At 55.5% G+C, this 16,787-nt stretch overlaps 2 protein-coding genes across 2 annotated transcripts in view; both read right to left on the minus strand.

The window, feature by feature from the left end:
* Positions 1 to 5,982: 5,982 nt before the first annotated feature.
* TMEM125 (transmembrane protein 125) lies at positions 5,983 to 6,642 on the minus strand. Its single transcript, XM_035020174.1, has one exon. The coding sequence runs from the start codon at positions 6,640 to 6,642 to the stop codon at positions 5,983 to 5,985; it is 660 nt and encodes a 219-aa protein (XP_034876065.1).
* Positions 6,643 to 16,048: 9,406 nt separating this feature from the next.
* The window catches only part of CFAP57 (cilia and flagella associated protein 57), a 65,743-nt gene continuing 65,004 nt past the window's right edge, over positions 16,049 to 16,787 (minus strand). The window contains exon 22 of the mRNA XM_035020175.1: positions 16,049 to 16,365. Within this exon, the coding sequence (XP_034876066.1) occupies positions 16,151 to 16,365 (215 nt within the window). The 3' untranslated portion in view covers positions 16,049 to 16,150. The remainder of the gene's footprint in view (positions 16,366 to 16,787) is intronic.

Genomic DNA, 16,787 nt, shown 5'->3' on the forward strand with positions numbered 1-16,787 from the left:
AGTGAGCCACCCAGGAGCCCCATAAATAAAATCTTAAGGGAAAAAAAGAAAGAAAGAAAAGAAAATCCAGTGAGGACAGCAAAGGACTTGAATTAGAATCTCTGATAGTGTAGAATAAAATAACAGTAAGATCAACTGCCCTGCTGGGCAGGCACCCCCATTTTATAGACTGAGAAGTTGAGGCACAAACAAGTTAACTGCAGCTTGCCTGCTTCACTCAGCAACAATGCCGTGATCTCACCCCAGAGTACCGATAAAACAGATCTAGAGAAGGAACCTCTTGGTATTTGGACTTACCCCCATCCTGCCCGGGATTGGCACCCCCCTCCCCCGAGTGAATGGGAGCTGAGAAGTCTCAGGGCGCAAGCTCCAGGTTTGGAAGGGCAGGCTGCGAGGGCAGAAGTGGTATGCTGCAAGCCAGTCCCTGGGGCTGACTTGCATGGCTATGCCCAGAGGAGCCTCACAGGTCCTGGGCAACAGTCGAGAAGGCAGCCCCCATCGGCGTGTAGACAGCTGAGCTTGAGGGGGCATGTGTTGGTCCCCTGAGGCCTGGAGGAAGCTCCTCTAGACAACTGAGTGTCCCCAGAAGGCCTGAGGTCTCACGTGGGATGTAACTGGATATAATGTAAGAACCACCCAGATTGGAACAGATCATAAGTTTCTGGAACATGTTCTTCCAGTATCTGTCCAGGTGACACGGCTGCGAACCTGGAATGTGACTCTTGAGCCCAGGAGGAACCTGTGGCAAGTGCCTCTCTCTACCTCCCCTGCTGCCCAATGGGGACCTCCCCGGTCTCTCCATCAGCTCTTGCTTAGCTTTGCTTTTTACCCAATACCAGCTTAGATTTCAGGGTCCATTAGGTCAACGTTTCGCTAACATCCTCCCCTTACCTGCCCCATTGTCCCCCAGGCCTGCATCTTGGCCTCTGTATGCTGTTGCGAAAAGCCTGTGTTAATGCCTGGTGCCCAGCCTCCCAGGGGCTCTCCAGGCTTCCGGCAACCTTGCTGTTTCCTTGGCTAGATTCACCTCTCCTCCACAGCAGCTCTTTAAAACGGCCTCTGCGTCGCAGGGAGAGTAGCTGTTGGCCAGGGCCTCCCTCCACTCCCTGCTCCAAACTTCCCTGGTCTGCATTCTTTCTTTTCTCCTATCACAGTGGCATCCTAAGCCCAAGGCCTCCGGTGCGTGCCCTGCAGCCGCCCTCCCTGCCTCTCCACTTGGGGACTTTAAGAACAGCCTCTTCTCTGCCTTCTGTCTTAACCCTCTTGTTCTATCAACATTCTATCAACCCATCACATCTCTCCCAGCTTAAAAAGCTCCTCAGTCGCCAAGACAGGTTGGTCCCACCCTCCGAACGTCCATCAGCTCTGTTGTGTTTGGCTCTGTCCTGACAGCCACCCCTTTGTCTGGGCGGCCATCATTTCGCATCTGGAGATGCTCTCATCAACCGAAGGATTCCTCTCTCCCTATTTTTGCCCCTCCCAGTTAATTCTCTATGCTGCAGGCAGAATGATTGTCCTAAAACACAATTCGGACCAGGCCATTCCCCTGCTGAGAATCCTTCACCGGCTTCCTCTTCACCTTAAGAAATGGTGCCACCTACTATGGAGCCTCTGAAGCCTGGGACTGGCCCAGGGCTCCTCCCTGGCTGCACCCCTTGCCTCTTGCCGGTGAATGCTCCAGTTCCGGCCACACAAACCCTCTGTTTCCTTGAAGGAGCCAAGTTCTCTCATCTCTGGACCCTCCGTCTGCTCTTCCTTCTTTCTGGGGTAGTCTTTCTTCTCCATCTCTCTAGTTTGGCCATCTGCTTCTCATCCCTCAGGGGCCAGCGGAAATGGCCCTTCTGGGATTGATTGGACGTTTCTTCGGATTCGTTTACTCCTAAAGTCAATTCCTGGCTCTGCAGCCAGCTGGTCCCAAATCCTGTTCTGGCCAGAGTACTTTCCTCATTAAAAGCTTTCCATGCTTCTCATTGTCCTGAGGACAAAGTCCAAATTCCTCAGCTGGGCCGACAAGGCCATTCCACAGATGCGAGTAAAAGTGGAGCTATTTGGTAGGAGCAAGGTGAAGGCTTCCCGCTACATGACTCATTTTCTCGGGACAGGGAGGCCAAGCCTGCGGGGGGCGGGGGGGGGGGTTGCTGGGGTTGAAGGCCATGGAGAGAACTTAGGGGCCGCCGCTGTGGAAGCAGGAGCTGACCAGGGAAGCACAGTGGAACTGATGAGTAGAATGGCAGCCCAGCTGAGATGGGTGACGAGGAATTCATGGTGACACCAGGCGGCCTGGCCGTGCGGATTTCTCTAATAACCGCTCACCGTGAGCATAATAATCCACCGTGGGTGGATTCATCCAAGGAGGGGGATTTGCTGGGGCAGTGGGACCAAAGGACGGGGAGAGGGGGGCTAAGGAGTTGAGGACTCTGTCAAGGAGTGGGTGAAATGATGGGCCATGGGATCTTAACCAGAAGGGAGATGAAGACAGTAGGGGGAGGGAAGACAGGAGGGGCCAGTGGATGTCTGGTTGCAGCATGGACCGAGATGGGATTTAGAGAGATGCTTTGAGCAAACAAGCTGGAGGTGGGAGGTTGTGGGAAGTCAGCTTTAGTGATTGCAGAAGCATTTCTGCCCTGCCTGTGCCTCGACCCAGCTCCTGCTCAGACCCACATTATAGCTGGGTGTGGAGGTTTCCATTGCCCTTTAGAACGGCCCTCGGGGGCAAGGGCCATATTCTTCATCTGGCATCCTTCCCAGGAGAGCTCAACATGGGCCTTGTCGGCAATGGCTGCTTATTCGGACATTTGTGCGATAGGACTCATCCCCTCCCCTTTCTCTAGGCCTGTGTTTCTATTTTCCTTTCGTTTTTTTGTTTTTGTTGTAGCATTTTATTTGTTTGTTTTTCTCAAACAAACCTTCTGCCCCTTGTTTGGGTTTTTAAAAGTAATCTCTAGGCTCAACGTGGGCCTCAAACTCATGACCCCAAGATCAAGAGTCGCAGGGTCCACCAACTGAGCCAGCCAGGCACCCTTCCTTTAGTTTTTTAAAAGAAATATCGTGAAAGAGTCTACCCTGTCTCAGATGAAAAGAAACAGGATTTCTCCCCATATTACAGGATGGAGAGGCAGTCTATGGTCCTCTGATGGCCCTGGAGTTGTTGAGAATGGGAGCCCTGGAAGAGTGAGAATTTGGGGGCAGAAAGATTCTGGGCCAACAGTGGACAGTGGCCCAAGTTCCCGACCCATCCCGTTCTGGGTAGGTCTCTCCCTGATCCTCGCATACCTATTGCCATCTGACCAAGCTGAGTAATTCATTCATCCAGTAAAGCTCCTACTATGTGTCAGGCCCACCTTGGGAACAAAGGATATGCAGATGAGCAACACCCCAATCCTGATTCAGGAGACAGGCACACAGGGAAAGAACTGCAGACTGGTGTCTACAGTTGTGGGGCCCGGCATAGAAAATGGGCAACTCATTAGTTTGGGGGGACAGGGTTGGGGAAGATGCCTAGAGAATTGGGTCTCGAAGGGTATGAAGGCAAGGAGGAGAAACAAACGCTGGGAGAAGTGAGAGAACATGGGGAGGTCACAGCAGTTCCGTGGGGCTGGCTCATGGGCTGCTTTGAGGTGTGAGGGAGGCCAAATTATGTCAGGGAGCCTGCACATTAGTCTGCATGCCGTGGGGGATCAGGGAAGGACCTGAACGTAAGTCCGTTTTAGGACAGCACTGGGTTGCCACCTGGAGCTTCCCAGGTATAGTCTGAAACTGGACCTCGTACGTGGAGGGCAGGAAGAGACCAGGGACGGAGACAGGCCACTCCAGATTGGTGGCTGGCAGGTGTAATGGGCAAGGGAACTTACTTATGGGGCTTTTCCTGGGTGGCTACAAGACAAGATCTCTGCACCTGCCTGTCAGACTGTAAGAGTTTATACAGAGGCCTTCACTGGGTTCAGTCTCTTGTACCATCCAGATGGTCTCACCACGACACCACTGTCTCAAGGCTGTATCCTTGGGGCAGCTTCTAGGAGCCAGAGAGGCAAGCGGGACACGCATTTCAAGGACAGGAGAAGGGGTGAGGAGCCTCCCATCGCCTGGGTCCAGCTCACGGGTCACCTGGCGGTTACATTCCCCCAACCCCATCACCTCCCCTAATAGTCACTGTGGCTCAAGTGTGTGTGTTGGGGTTGGGAGGGAGGTAAACTGAAGAAGAAAAGAGCAAAAGCAGGGAGGCCGAGGGGAGGCTGCACAAATCTGGCAGAGATGGGGAGGGCACTGGGAGTGAGCCTGGAGAGCTGAGCACCCCATGCACATGTGTGGGGGAGTCCACAGGTGGTGATGTGGTCACTGGACACCGGATAAGGAGGGAGCGAGGGTGCTGTCTGGGACCACGCCGAGCTTTCTAACCTGGGTGCTGGGTGAAGGCCACAGCCCCCAGGTGAGACGAGGAGATGGTTCAGGATGAGGATGAGGGGGATGGGATGTTGAATATGTGGGGTCTGAGATGCCATAGTTCCCGGGGAAAGGTTCTGCTGTCCCCGTGCTCCCGGACATGGCCTCTTGTTTCCGCTCACCTGGCTTCCTCCTCGGCTGGCAACGCCCTTCCCTCATCCATCAGCTCAGCGTTTTCTCCAGGAGGGCCCCTAGATCTTGGCCCCTGAAAGCAATTTTCTCCCATCAGAGCACATGTAGCTCTATGCTTAGCGCCCCCTGGAGGCCCGTCTGGTGTCCCTGCCTCTCTTGGGGCCCTGGCCCGGCTGCGCGGCATCTGACCCTGAGAAGCAGGAGTGATGAAACTAATGTTGGGAGGTGATCTTTGCCACCCAGGAAGTTCTGCGCTGCAGAAGGGCGATCCCTTCCAGGGCTGACCCCAAGCAGGAAGTGACTCTTACAGCCCACGGGGGTTTCACACAACCCTCCCTTGCCTGGGGGGCGGGCGGGGGTGGCGTGCAGAGGAAGGCCCCCGGTGCAGCAACTACAGGGGTCAAGATGTTCTGGTCCTAGAGGTGGGGTAGGGAGCTGCAGCCTCCAGAGAAACCAGCTGATAAAACCCCAGTGCTTCAGGCTTTATCTTGAACCAGTGCAGGAGCAAATGTGAAGTACTCGGGCCACACTCCTCTCTACAGCCTGCTCCCTGGGACCAGAAACCCACCACCTTCCTGAAGGGAAGCATCCACTCACCCCAGCTCACCTCCGCAGTACCTATGAGGAGAAACCACAGGCCTGACTGGGGACACAGCACCTTTTGTCAGCTTGTGAGAGGCACAGTGTTCCCTGGAGAAGGGTAGTTGTTGGGGGTGGGCAAGGGGAGGGGGAGGGAAGGTCTCTAGGTGAGATGGCGAGGGACAGACAATCACAATGACAGCGGCCACCACTTTTATTGCACACCTGCCATGTGCCTGGTCCTTCCATACTCGATGGCATGTGGCCCTCACGACCGATTTCCATGACCACGACTGTGACTCTCCAGAAACTGAAGCTCAGCGAAGTTAAGTCACTTGCCCCAGGCCCCCAGCTGGTGAGTGGTAGATGGGCGGAGGGGGTTCCAGTCCAGTCCTGGCACATTGTGGAGCCCGTCGATGTTTTTTGTCACTTTGTCCACTTTGTCACCAGTTACTCTCCTCAGTGAAGAGCCACTGGGATGGTCTCCGGGCTAGGCAGGTAACAGTCACTCCTGGGAAGTCCCTGATAGGTGTCACAAGGCAGGGTGGCATCTGAGGGGTGTTGGGAATAGGGGTCAAGAATCTTCAGGGACTCGAGAGGGACAGGTAGACTGACCATTCCATGGTCACAGACCCCCAGTTCTGAGGAGACACCCCACGCCTTCCTGTGGCATGGGGACACATGGTCCCACAGCACAAGTCCTGGGGAGACGTACATACTCACACACACTCTTCTGCACATGTACGTGCAAGCACACACCCGCTCACGCCCGCTCACACCCCGGCGCAGCTCTGTGGCCGCAGAGGCAGGTGGCCGAAAAGGGGAATTCGGTCAGATGAGGCTGGCGATGCTGGATGTGGTCTCGTGACGCTGGCCGGCAGACAGCTGGCCTGAGATGCTGAAGATGCCGCCGTTGCCCCTGTGGTCGCCGTGGCTGGAGGGGGCGGCCGCAGGGCGAGGGGGACAGTGTCCATGCACGCCCACCTGATAGAGCAGCAAGCCCAGCAGCAAAAGCGAGCCCGAGGCAGCCAGGCCGATGCCCACCGACAGCATAGCGGCCAGTGGCCGCGCCGGGGCAGGGGCGGCCGCCAGCCCAGCCAGGGTCAGGCCGGTGACCAGCACCACCAGGCCGCTGAGCAGCACCACGAGGGCATCGGCCCCTCCCCCGCTCCGCAGCAGGGCCACGTGCTGGGGCTGGCGGATGCAGTTCATGTCCTGCACGGCCGAGCTCATCAGCTGCTTGACCAGAACCAGCAGGGCCAGCAGGCAGAGCACAGTGCCCGTCGCCAGCCGCCACTCGCCCGAGCGGCCGCTGGTGGAGGACAGCAGTGCCACGCCCCCCGCCCCACAGCCCGCCACCAGGACCACGGCCACAGTGAAGCAGAGCGCGGAGCGCCGCGGCTGCTGGGACCACCACAGCTCTACCTGCTCTGCCAGCATGTCTGGGGGCAGCCCCCCGGCCGGCGGGGCCGGAGCCTCTCCTTCAGACATGGCGGCGGGCGGGGTAGAGGGCGAGCGCAGCGTCGGGGCTACAGGCTGCGGGTCATGGCCTAGAGCCCCCCACCACCTGCTTGGCAGCTAGAGGCCCAGAGTCCCGTTCCTCTCCCAGTCCAGGGTATGGTCACCATCACCTGCAGGGGGGATCACACTTGTTACCTCCCCAGCCCACTCGCCCTTGATGGTCTCTCCTGGGAGCCTGGGGGATGATCCCTGGGAATCCGCCCCAGTGTCCCCCGACAGACCCCTCCCCAGCACTGCCACTTGGGAATGCCTCTCCAATGGCCCCAGGAGAGTTCCCCCACAGAACACATTCCCCCACCCCTCCGGGGAAGCCCCTGGCCCAGCCCCTGACCTCTCTGGCTCTCTCAGTTGCCTGTCCCATCCCGGCTGGCCGAAGAAGCTGATGCCACAGTGGATGGTGGGACCGAGAGCAGAGATAAAGCCTCATTCAGGATCAGACTCACATGGCCTCAGCTGTCACCGCTGGCTCCTGGGGGGAGGGTTGCGGGGAGGGAGGGGGCTTATGACTTAACCCTTCTGGAACCAGCAGCCTGACCCTGAACCTTCTCTCTTGGGACTGCAGCTACTTCTCTGTGGGTTAGGATCTAATCCCTAACTCTCTCCTTCCCCAACGTCTCATCTGATTTCCTATCCACAGCTGCTGGTGCCCCAATCCCTCTCTCCCCCAAACCTGGATCTCCCTCCTAAGCTCCAGACCCAAAGCCAATTGTTACCTTGATGTTCCCTAGTCATCTCTGATGCAACACTTCCCGACCCAAGCTCGTCATCTTAGCCCAGAACTCCTCCTCTCATGTTTCCTACTTCCTTGTGAAGTGCACGTCCCAGGGAGGCCACCTGTAAACCTCTCTCCACATAGTCCCTGCTTCCATCCCCACGCCTCCTGCCTCATCACCCCCACTCACCCCCCTCTTCCTGCTCCTTTCTCCATTCTCCCTCTCACCAACCCCCTCATGCCATTCTCCTCCTCTAGGATTTCTCTAAAGTGGAGCAAAGGGAGGAGGGCTCTGTCCTTGAACCCCAGCTGCTGTCCTTACCAGCCATGGGACTTGGGCGAGGGACCTGACAGTGGTTACTCGTTTAACAGCCAGCCAACATGACTCAAACTGGGCAAAATAAAGCAGTGTGGACCCTGCCCTCAAGGAAACCCAGCTTACAGCAGGTGCATATATGTGATAAATGCCCGGTGTGTGGGTGAGTCAGAACAGGGGCTTAAGGGAGGGTCAGAGAAGCCCCAGATGAGTTCTCCTCTTAGAGCCTCAGTCTCCCTATTGGAAAAGTGAGGACAATAACATTTATCTTGAAGGATGGGGGCGAGTCATTTGACATCTCCACTTCAAAATTCCAATGGGAATTCCAGGGCCTGCAGAGATGCCTAAAGAATGCTTTTTTAAATAAAAGAATACAATGTTCTCCCCTCCAATTCAGGATAGGACCCCTGCTTTACACATAGGATGCAGGTCCTGGGTCGTTCCAGGAATATGATGAACATGGCCCTCCACGCTATACACCCCCCATGAGTCTGTCCTTCACAACCCCTCTGAAGGGGCAGCCTAGCACAGGGTGGGAGGAGCAGGTGCAGATGCTCCCAAGGGAGGTGGGGGAGGGGCCTTAGGAGGGGACCTGGAGTCAATCCCAGCATTCCTCAGGACTGTGCCTTCACTGGTCTGAAAGTGCTTGCACAGGTGTGCTGGGCCAGTGGGGCCAGGCTGGGGGTGGGTGGAAGTTCTCAGGCCGAGTCAGTAGGAGAATGTGGGGGCGTTGGGGGTCAGGGGACCATGGGGCACTCACAAGAAGCCTGGAAGTGCTGGATCCGATCAGAGCAGGCAGGGCCAGGCAGATGCGGCACTCCAGCTCCATTTCCGGGGAGGTGCTTCACCTGCCTAACCTGCATCCAGGTAAGCCCTGGGGGTGTGCGTGGGGAAGGAGGAGGATCAGCAGGTGTTTCCTAGGCAGGGCTTGAGTCGATTGGCTGACGTGGCACAGCTCCTTCTGCCGGGCTGAGGCATTTCTAGGAAGGGAGGAGGGGCTTCTGTCCGCTGCTGTTAGGGCTCGAACACAATTCTCAGATCTGGGCAGCAGGAGGAATGTTGTCTATCTGCCCCAGAGCCTGGACCCTGACCCATCCCCCCCCCCCCCCCCCCGCTCCAAGCCCAGCTTAGTTTTAGTGCCAGCCTAAGCCTAACCCCCAACCCCAGCTGCACTTTCAAACCCTAACTAGATTTCCTAGCTCCGACTGCAACCCCTACCCCACATCTTAGCCCCAACCCCCAGCCCCATTTCCAAATCCAATTCCAGCCCCAGCTTCAAATCCCAACCCCAAATCTGGCTTGAAACCTCAGCTCCAACTCCTCACCCCAACCCCAGGCTCCAAATTCTGGAATTAGACCCTAGACCACGACTTTGACTCTTGTTCCTGAATTCAGCCCCCAAGTCCCAGCCCCAAACTCAAATCCTGCCTCAGCCCCAAATCCCAACACCAGCTGATCCCCAAACCCAGGCCCCGTACCCTCATCCCTGGAGTGGAGCCCCTACAAGCCCCTTGCTCTGTCTCCCTTAAAGCCCCAAGGGCCTGACGCAGGAGGTTGGCCCCCTGGATGTGGCTCCTGCTGGGGGAGGTGGGACTTGAGCTCACCCAGAGGAGGGGAAAGGCTTTTCAGGTGTGAAATGGGAGCTCCTTTGCTTAAAACTGTTGCAGAATAAACCCTTTAGGGTATATGCCACACTCTTTTGCAGGGCTCACACAGCCCCTGCCATCTACCCCAGGCCAGTCATTTGCCCCTGGCCCCTGCCCTCCAACCAGATGGCATGTCCTTCAGTTCTGCATGCTCCGTCCACTGCTTTGCCCTTCCGGTTGGTTTTTGAACTCAGAGTTCCCCTGCACGGGGTATTTACCACCATCCAGCCTCAGTCTGGCCAACTCATATTCTTCAACTGGGATGTCACCTCCTCCAGGAAGCCCTCTTGGACTTCCAGGTTGGTTTAGGTGCCTCTGGTACACCCACGGCCCCTAGTGCTTTGCCCCACAGCTGCTCTTACCTAAGCATGTGCTGTAATTGCCTCTATTTACTTACTTGTCATCCCCCACGACAGGGGGGTCTTAGTGTCTGTTTTGCTAACCACCTGACCTTAGTAGCCAGCACTTTGCCTGGCACGTGGGAAGTAACAGTAAATATTTGTCGAATGAATGAATGTGTGAAGAGACAGGGGCAGGCAGCATGTGAGATAAGGCTGGAAGGACAAGTTTGGCAGGTTGCACAGGGACTCGCCTGCCATGGCAAGGCGTCTGGACTCCTCTGAGGTGCCCTTGGAGGATTCTGAAGTGCACCAGGGATGTGGCCAGCGCTCTGCTTCTAACACCGCACGCACTTCGGGTGGGTGAACGGGGCCCGCTTGGAGGTGGTTGCAGGCTGTCACCCATCTCCTGGATTGGGCCCCTTGCAATGCCTCTTCCTCTCTCTCCTTCTGGTATGTGTGAAATAGGTAAGAAAAAGTCGGAGTTTTCTTCCCATTATCGGCTCACAAAATAATCATGCTTGACCTCTCTTAGCTTTGTTCTGTGGAGAGGATGGGGGAGCCAGTCGTAACTTGAGAGCAGTATTGTCAAATAGCATTATAATGTGAGCCACAGATGTAATTTAAAATCTTCTAGTAGGGGCGCCTGGGTGGCTCAGTCGGTTAAGCGTCTGCCTGTTCGGCTCAGGCCATGATCTCAGGGTCCTGGGATCGAGCCCCGCATTGGGCTCCCTGCTCGGCGGGGAGCCTGCTTCTCCCTCTCCCTCTGCCGCTGCCCCTGCTTGTGCTCTCTCTCTGGCAAATGAATAAATAAAATCTTTAAACAAATAATAAAATCTCCTAGTAGCCACATTAAAAAGGTTAAAAAAAGGTGAAAATAATAAACGACAATTTTTATTTAACCCCCAAATATTTTCATGTTAGTGAATGATTATGATTTATGATTATGATTTCCAGGTAGTGAATGATTACAAATGAGTAATAAGCTACTTCAGTCTTTTATTCTGTGCATCTCAGTTCAGACTAGCCTTGTTGCAAATGCTCAATTGCCACATGTGGCCCTCAGCTCCCTGATTGATCAGTGCAGATCTAGATGATTCTTCCCCTCAAGGAAAAGTGACGGCAAGCTGACTGCTGTGGGGCGGGCTGGATCTCAGGGAGGACCACGTGGGTGTGCCACTTTGCAAAACTTTATAAAGGTACCCCCTGCCCTGGGGCGGGCGGGGTGAGGGGGCAGGGAGGGTCAGGGCTCCAGGCTGTGTCCTCCTCAGGTTGACGTGCTGATTTCTAGCAAGTATTTATCTTCCTGGTCCCAAGAAGTCAGCGCAGCCAGACCCATGGTCCAGCTGTCCTGGATGGAGCTGGGGCAGCAGAACTCATGAGATTTTTCTCTCCCTTTCCCCTGAGCGGTTTGAAAAGACCTTTTTGGGTGATGGGTAACACAGCCTAAAAGGTTCCTCAGCTCACACATTGATTGCATGAGTCCTTGGTCTCGGTCTGGGTCTTATCAAATAACTTTGGAGTCCAAGTGGACAGGCAGGCTCCTTGCAGGGCTTTTTGAACTCTGTCCCCAAAGCAGAAGCTGTGGGGGCAGCTCAGGTGGGCAGCCGGGAAAGCCAGGAGTAGGAGGTGGCAGTGGGCACAGAGTGCAAAGTGTGGATTCTAACTGGTCCATTAGTGGGAGTTCTGAGAGGTCCACCTCTCAAAAGAGAGGCCCTGTGGCCCAGTCTCCCGGCTTCTGCTGCATTCCCACCAGCCCGCAGCCTACTGTCACCCTGGTAGCTGGGATGACCCTGTCCTAAGGCAGAGCCGTGCTACGTGTCTCCACTGGCCTACCTTCTGCAAACAGCCGAAGTCCTCCTGGATCTCTAAGGCCCTCTCTGATTTCATCGCAGTTACCCTCCCTGGCTTGCTCTTGCTCAGAGCCTTTGCATGGGCCGTTCCCTCTGCCTGGAATGCTTTTCTCCCACATGACTCCCTCTTGCACCTCTGTCAGGTGTGTGCTCAAACATCACCTTCTCAGCAAGAAGGCCTTCCCGGCCACCCTGAAATCACAACCTTCCCCATACTTCCTGTCCCCCTGCCCTATTTTATTCCCTTATTCTCTTATGCTTCTCTGTAGCAATTATCACGGCTCAGCATGCTATATATTTTTCTTATCTGTCTGGAATATTGTCTCCCTACTCTCCTAAAATGTAAGCTTCATGACGGAAGGGATTTGAGTCTGATTCATGGTGTCTCCCCAGCTCCTAAAATCGGCTTGGTGTAAAATAGGTGCGGGGTGAACGCATGTTGAATGAATGGTGGAAAGCCCACTGGTTTGGGAGCTAGATTGACCTTGAAGTGTCAACCCCCAGCTCCAGCTGTGTAACCAGAGAAAAACTGCTTAAACTCTATGTGTTTTAGGTCCTCCATTTGTAAAATGGGGACAACAGTACTTAGGCTAAATAGTTGTGTGTGTGTGTGATTAAATGCTATAATTATATTCCTGATTAATTCCAGCAAACATTTACCGTTTCCTTTCTCTGTGTTCCCACCAGCTGCTGTGTCAGGTGCTGCAGACAGGTGACGAGCAGAAGAGGTGCTGTCCCCGCCCTCCTGAAGGGCAGCATGGAGGGCAAGAGGCAGTGCAGCTCAAGCCACCGCCCGTCACCACCCCCGTGCTCCATGAGTGACAGTTCCCTCAGAGGGACATCTTTGGGAGTGTCTGCCCTGCTCACAATGACCGCCTTCACCCCAGGGATGAACCCCAGCAACCAGGATCACGTCCCATGACCCATCTGCCTGGCTATGGCTAGAGACGAGCCCCAGACTCAAGTGAGGCCAAAAATACTTCTCTTTTGGCATTTTAAAATCGGACTAGAGATTCCATTTCAGCTTTGGAGCGGGGACTAACGAGATGCTGAGGCACATTCTGCCAGCTGAGCTGGGCACGGAAACTGGTCTGCAGAGAGGCGCGGGGACAAGAGAGGGAGGGGTGGTTTCAGCCAGCCGCTGGTTCAAGTTTCTCTTGAGGCCTGGTTCTATCTCTGCCCCGAGAATCCTGAGACCAGCCCCCCACCCCTCACCCCCACCCCCCGGCCCCGCCAGATGATAAACTTCCCCTTTGGGCTTAAACTGGCTAGAGTTGGGTTTTGTTACTTGGAGCCAAAGAAAGGCATCCATAGTTCTTCTGCTCAGAACTAGACTCTCATAGTCCCAATTTTAATATATTTACTGCTTCGGTACACAGAGGAGGTGCTAGGTGAGTCCTAGTCGACACCTGCCACCCCTGCCAAATCCCACCATGTGACACACACTAGATGACCAATAAATACCAATTCTCGTGCATGATTGGTCATCGTAGGTGATGGGGAATGTTAGTTCTTCCCACTGCCTGGCACACAGCAGGGTTACTTCCTTGCAAGTCTGCTCTCCCGTCCAGCTCAGCTCAAAGCATAAGCAGGCCCTTGAACGTCCAATGGTCTAGGGGAGCTTATCCCAACAGAGCTCAGGAAGAATGGACCCCACTCCTGGGCCTGACATCCTTCTCTCTAACCTCTCCGAATCCAGAACAGTGATTGTAAGGGAGTCCTCCCTGGACACGCGGATATTCCCAGGCCCACCAGGGCCCCTCAGGCACTTCCTAGGAGCAGCTGTTTGGTAACGGCTGGTCATGCTTTGTGTAAAAAGCAGTGGGGAAAGGTAGATGCGAATGCTCCATCTCCTGTGGGGCAGGGTCTTCAGCGCAGGAGAACAGGAGGGCAGAGGAGACTCTGCTAGGCAGCTCACACTGTCTGGCCGTAGCTGATGCTAAGACTCTAGACGAAGGGCAAGGGAGCCAATGGATGTCCGAAGGCCCAGAGAGAGGGCAGTCTCCCAGAGCACCAGCTGTCCCACCATAAATGAATGAGTCCCCGGAGCTTAATAACGGACCACAACCAGAAGAACGAGAGTGGAGTCCGTATGCCAAATGCCTAGCCACTTGGGTGACCAGTGGGGTCCTGCAGGAGGAGGTGACTGCCAGGCTCACTCTGTCAATGGCGGGGGGTTGGTCAACAGGCTGTAGGCCAGTGAAGAGGGAGGTCGTGAAGGGGGAGGTTCCCCAGTGGGGTGAGAAGCTCCCCATGGAGTCGGGATAGGCAAAGCGGAAGCGAGGTCTCCTATGTATCAACCACCCAGTCAATGCCACCCAACAGCTGGTTGTAGGAACCCCAGAGAAAAATGGAGCGGTGAACTGGCATTGCTGAGCCCCGACAGTGACTTTTCTTTTTGTAATGCAAGTGCCTGACCTCTGCTTCAAAGAGGACTATCTCAAAAAACCCATTGCCAGCCACCCAGGCTTCTCTGTTGCAGAGATCTTGGTTGATTTCAGTAACTGACCCGTTGAGGCCCTCTCCCCCTTCCTACCCTTTAAATTCCCACTCTTAAATTTTAAATAGTGAGCCCAGAGACCGTAGGCCTCCACACCTGACCCCAATAGGGCAGAACCCCAGGCCTGTGAGATTGCTTTCTCTCCCTCCCTCTCTTCCTGCTGCCTCCCCTGGCCTTGCTGTGTGGCCCAAGTGTAATTTCCAGGTTCCTTAAGTAATAAACCTTTCTTTCGAAGTTTCCTGATGGTGGTTGCTGCAGAACGTCTTGGAATCATAATCAGAACCACAAGGGCCAGTCTAGCCACAACATGGATCGTTGAGAGGCAGAGCCCTGCACAAAACAGCAAGACTTCCGGCTCCAGGTTTGCCAGCCAGAGGCCGTCCCCCTGCCCCCCTGGGCAGCTGAGCAAACACCCTGTTCCTTGCTGGCCCAAGTGCCACGCTCTCCCTCGGCTGGGGCTTCTGCTTCCGCTTCCCTCCCAGCAGCTGGACTACCGCCAGCCAGCAGCTTAGGGGAGCTTAGCTTGGGAGTTGTCAGCTCCCTCTCCTTCTGGTTGAGACCATTCATACTCCTATCACCTCCACCACCTGGCCCAGGGCTGGAACGTGGACACCACTGGCAGCCCCAGGGCCGCAGTCTTGGCCCCACCAAGACGAGCCTGTGCTAACGATTTCACCCTTCTGGGTTTTGATTTCCTCACCTGTAACCTGTGGCCCATCTCGGAGGTAAAATGTGAGGTATTTGATTCTAGGGCATTTTTAGGTTGAAAACCCTGTCGCTTGAATGTTGCTGCATCCTAGCCCCAGTGAATATCCTTCTGGCCACAGAAGAGCCCCAGTTTGCTCAAGAGCCCCATTTGCTCTGTGCGTGCCTTCTTCCCGAGGCCCTCTCCCTGTGCTGGGCTAACTCCCTCGGTCCCAAAGTCAGAAGAATTCACATCCCTGCATCTCCACTGCCACCATCTGGGTCGCGGAAGCTGTCCTCTTACTCATGGTTGGCCACAGCATCCTTCCCACAGCCCCCCGCCTCCACTCTCGGGTCCCTCCATCAATGCTCCACCCGAACGTGCAAGGGACTTTAAAAACAGACACGGACCTTGCGCCCACAGAGCTGAGAACCCAGTGGGAGAGGCATCACACCATCAAATGGATATGTTACAGTGAGGGTTGTGAAGGGAAACAGTATGGCGCGTGTAATCTAGATGGGGGAGGGAGGGATCAGGGACTGTCTTTCTGAGAAAGCGGCATTTCAACTACCATCTGAAGGATGAAGTTCACTGAGTGAGGTGTGGGGACAAGAGCATTTCAGGCAGAGAAGCTAAGTATGTGGAATGACCCGGAGGCAGGGAAGCACTTGACTTTTTGGAGGAATTGAAAGGAAGCCAGTGTGGCAAGAGCCTGGGAGCGGAGGGCAGGGACTCTCGGGGCTTTGTGCTGGCCTCTGGACAGTGTCATCTCTGTAATGTGCCTTCAAGACCCTAAAGCATCTGGCTCCGCTGACCTCCCTGACCCCATTTCAAGTCAGTTTCTTCTGCAAAGGTAAAGCCAAGATGCTAGCTTGGAATGAAGTCTGTTCCATCCCACCTGCCGGGCATGATGATGTCATGGGTTGTTGTCTCTGTGGTGGAATCAATCAGAGGGGCCTGAATTTTTTCCTCCTCCCTGGGCCTGCTCACCTAGAGGGCAGAGGACATGCTGGGCACACACTGGTCTGAGGGGGATGAGCTGGTCACTGTGACAGGGTGTAGGCAGCCACACCCTAGGGGCCCAGAGAGAGTAGGAGGCAGCAGGAAGCCGGGCCCAAGTCCACCGTGTGGTCTCCACAGTGACAGGCAGCCCTGTGCCTGGACAGGGACAAGCAGCAACGGCTTTGGACGAACTGGAGCCCCCCAGTCCTCAGGGTCCCCTCTTCCCCTACCCCTCCCGGACTCCCTGGCTAAACAGAGAGTTGGACACGGTTGTGGGCAAACATCTTTATTCTGCCCAGGTCTCAAGTTCCCTGGGGCAAGAAGAAGAGGTTGGCGGGGCCAGTGCCACAGGGCCTGCAGGGACAGCACAGAGTTGGCCTAGGGGCAGAGGCACAGGGGCACCTGCAGATGGCTTACCAGAGGGGATCAGTTGATCTGCACCTCATAGTCCACTTCTGACTGGACAAGGGAAGGAAGCCGAATTCCACCAACGGGGTGGAAGCCCGGCACCTGCTCTTGCTCTTGGATCTGGTCTCTGAGGCGCTGGATTTCTAGGCGTTGCATTTCGATGATTCTCCCAGTTTCTTCTTGCTCATTCAGTCTCATGGTGGGTGCGATGCCGGACACGTCCTCGCTGGACACTGAAAGGCACAGAGCAGGTCTACTGTGGGCCTGTTACTGGACTGCTGCGAAGCTTTTTTGAAACCAGCTTATCCCTCTTCTTCCCTTCTGTCCTCTGATTTATTGAGCACTTACTGAGGGACAGACACTCAGTCCCAGATGCTAGGGATAGAGACAGGCCCTTCCACTGTCTCCCGAGCCCCGCCCCCAAGTCTGCCTGCCCCAGGCCCCTCCAGCGGACTCTGCTCATTCCCCCTGTGGCCCATTCCCCAAGCAGGGTGGCGCTCTCCTGCTGACCTAGGTTGGCTTCCAAATCCCCCAGTCCTCCTCCACACATAAGACCCCTGTTCCAGGAGGCAGACCCCTCTCTACCCCTCCTGGGCTGGCCACTCACTCATGCTCCTTGAAGACTTTGCCCCGACTCCACCTTCCTGTCTCGGGT

This window comes from Mirounga leonina, unplaced genomic scaffold, assembly GCF_011800145.1.
Source record: "Mirounga leonina isolate KUSES-001 unplaced genomic scaffold, KU_Mleo_1.0 Mir_173, whole genome shotgun sequence".
NCBI lineage: Eukaryota > Metazoa > Chordata > Mammalia > Carnivora > Phocidae > Mirounga > Mirounga leonina.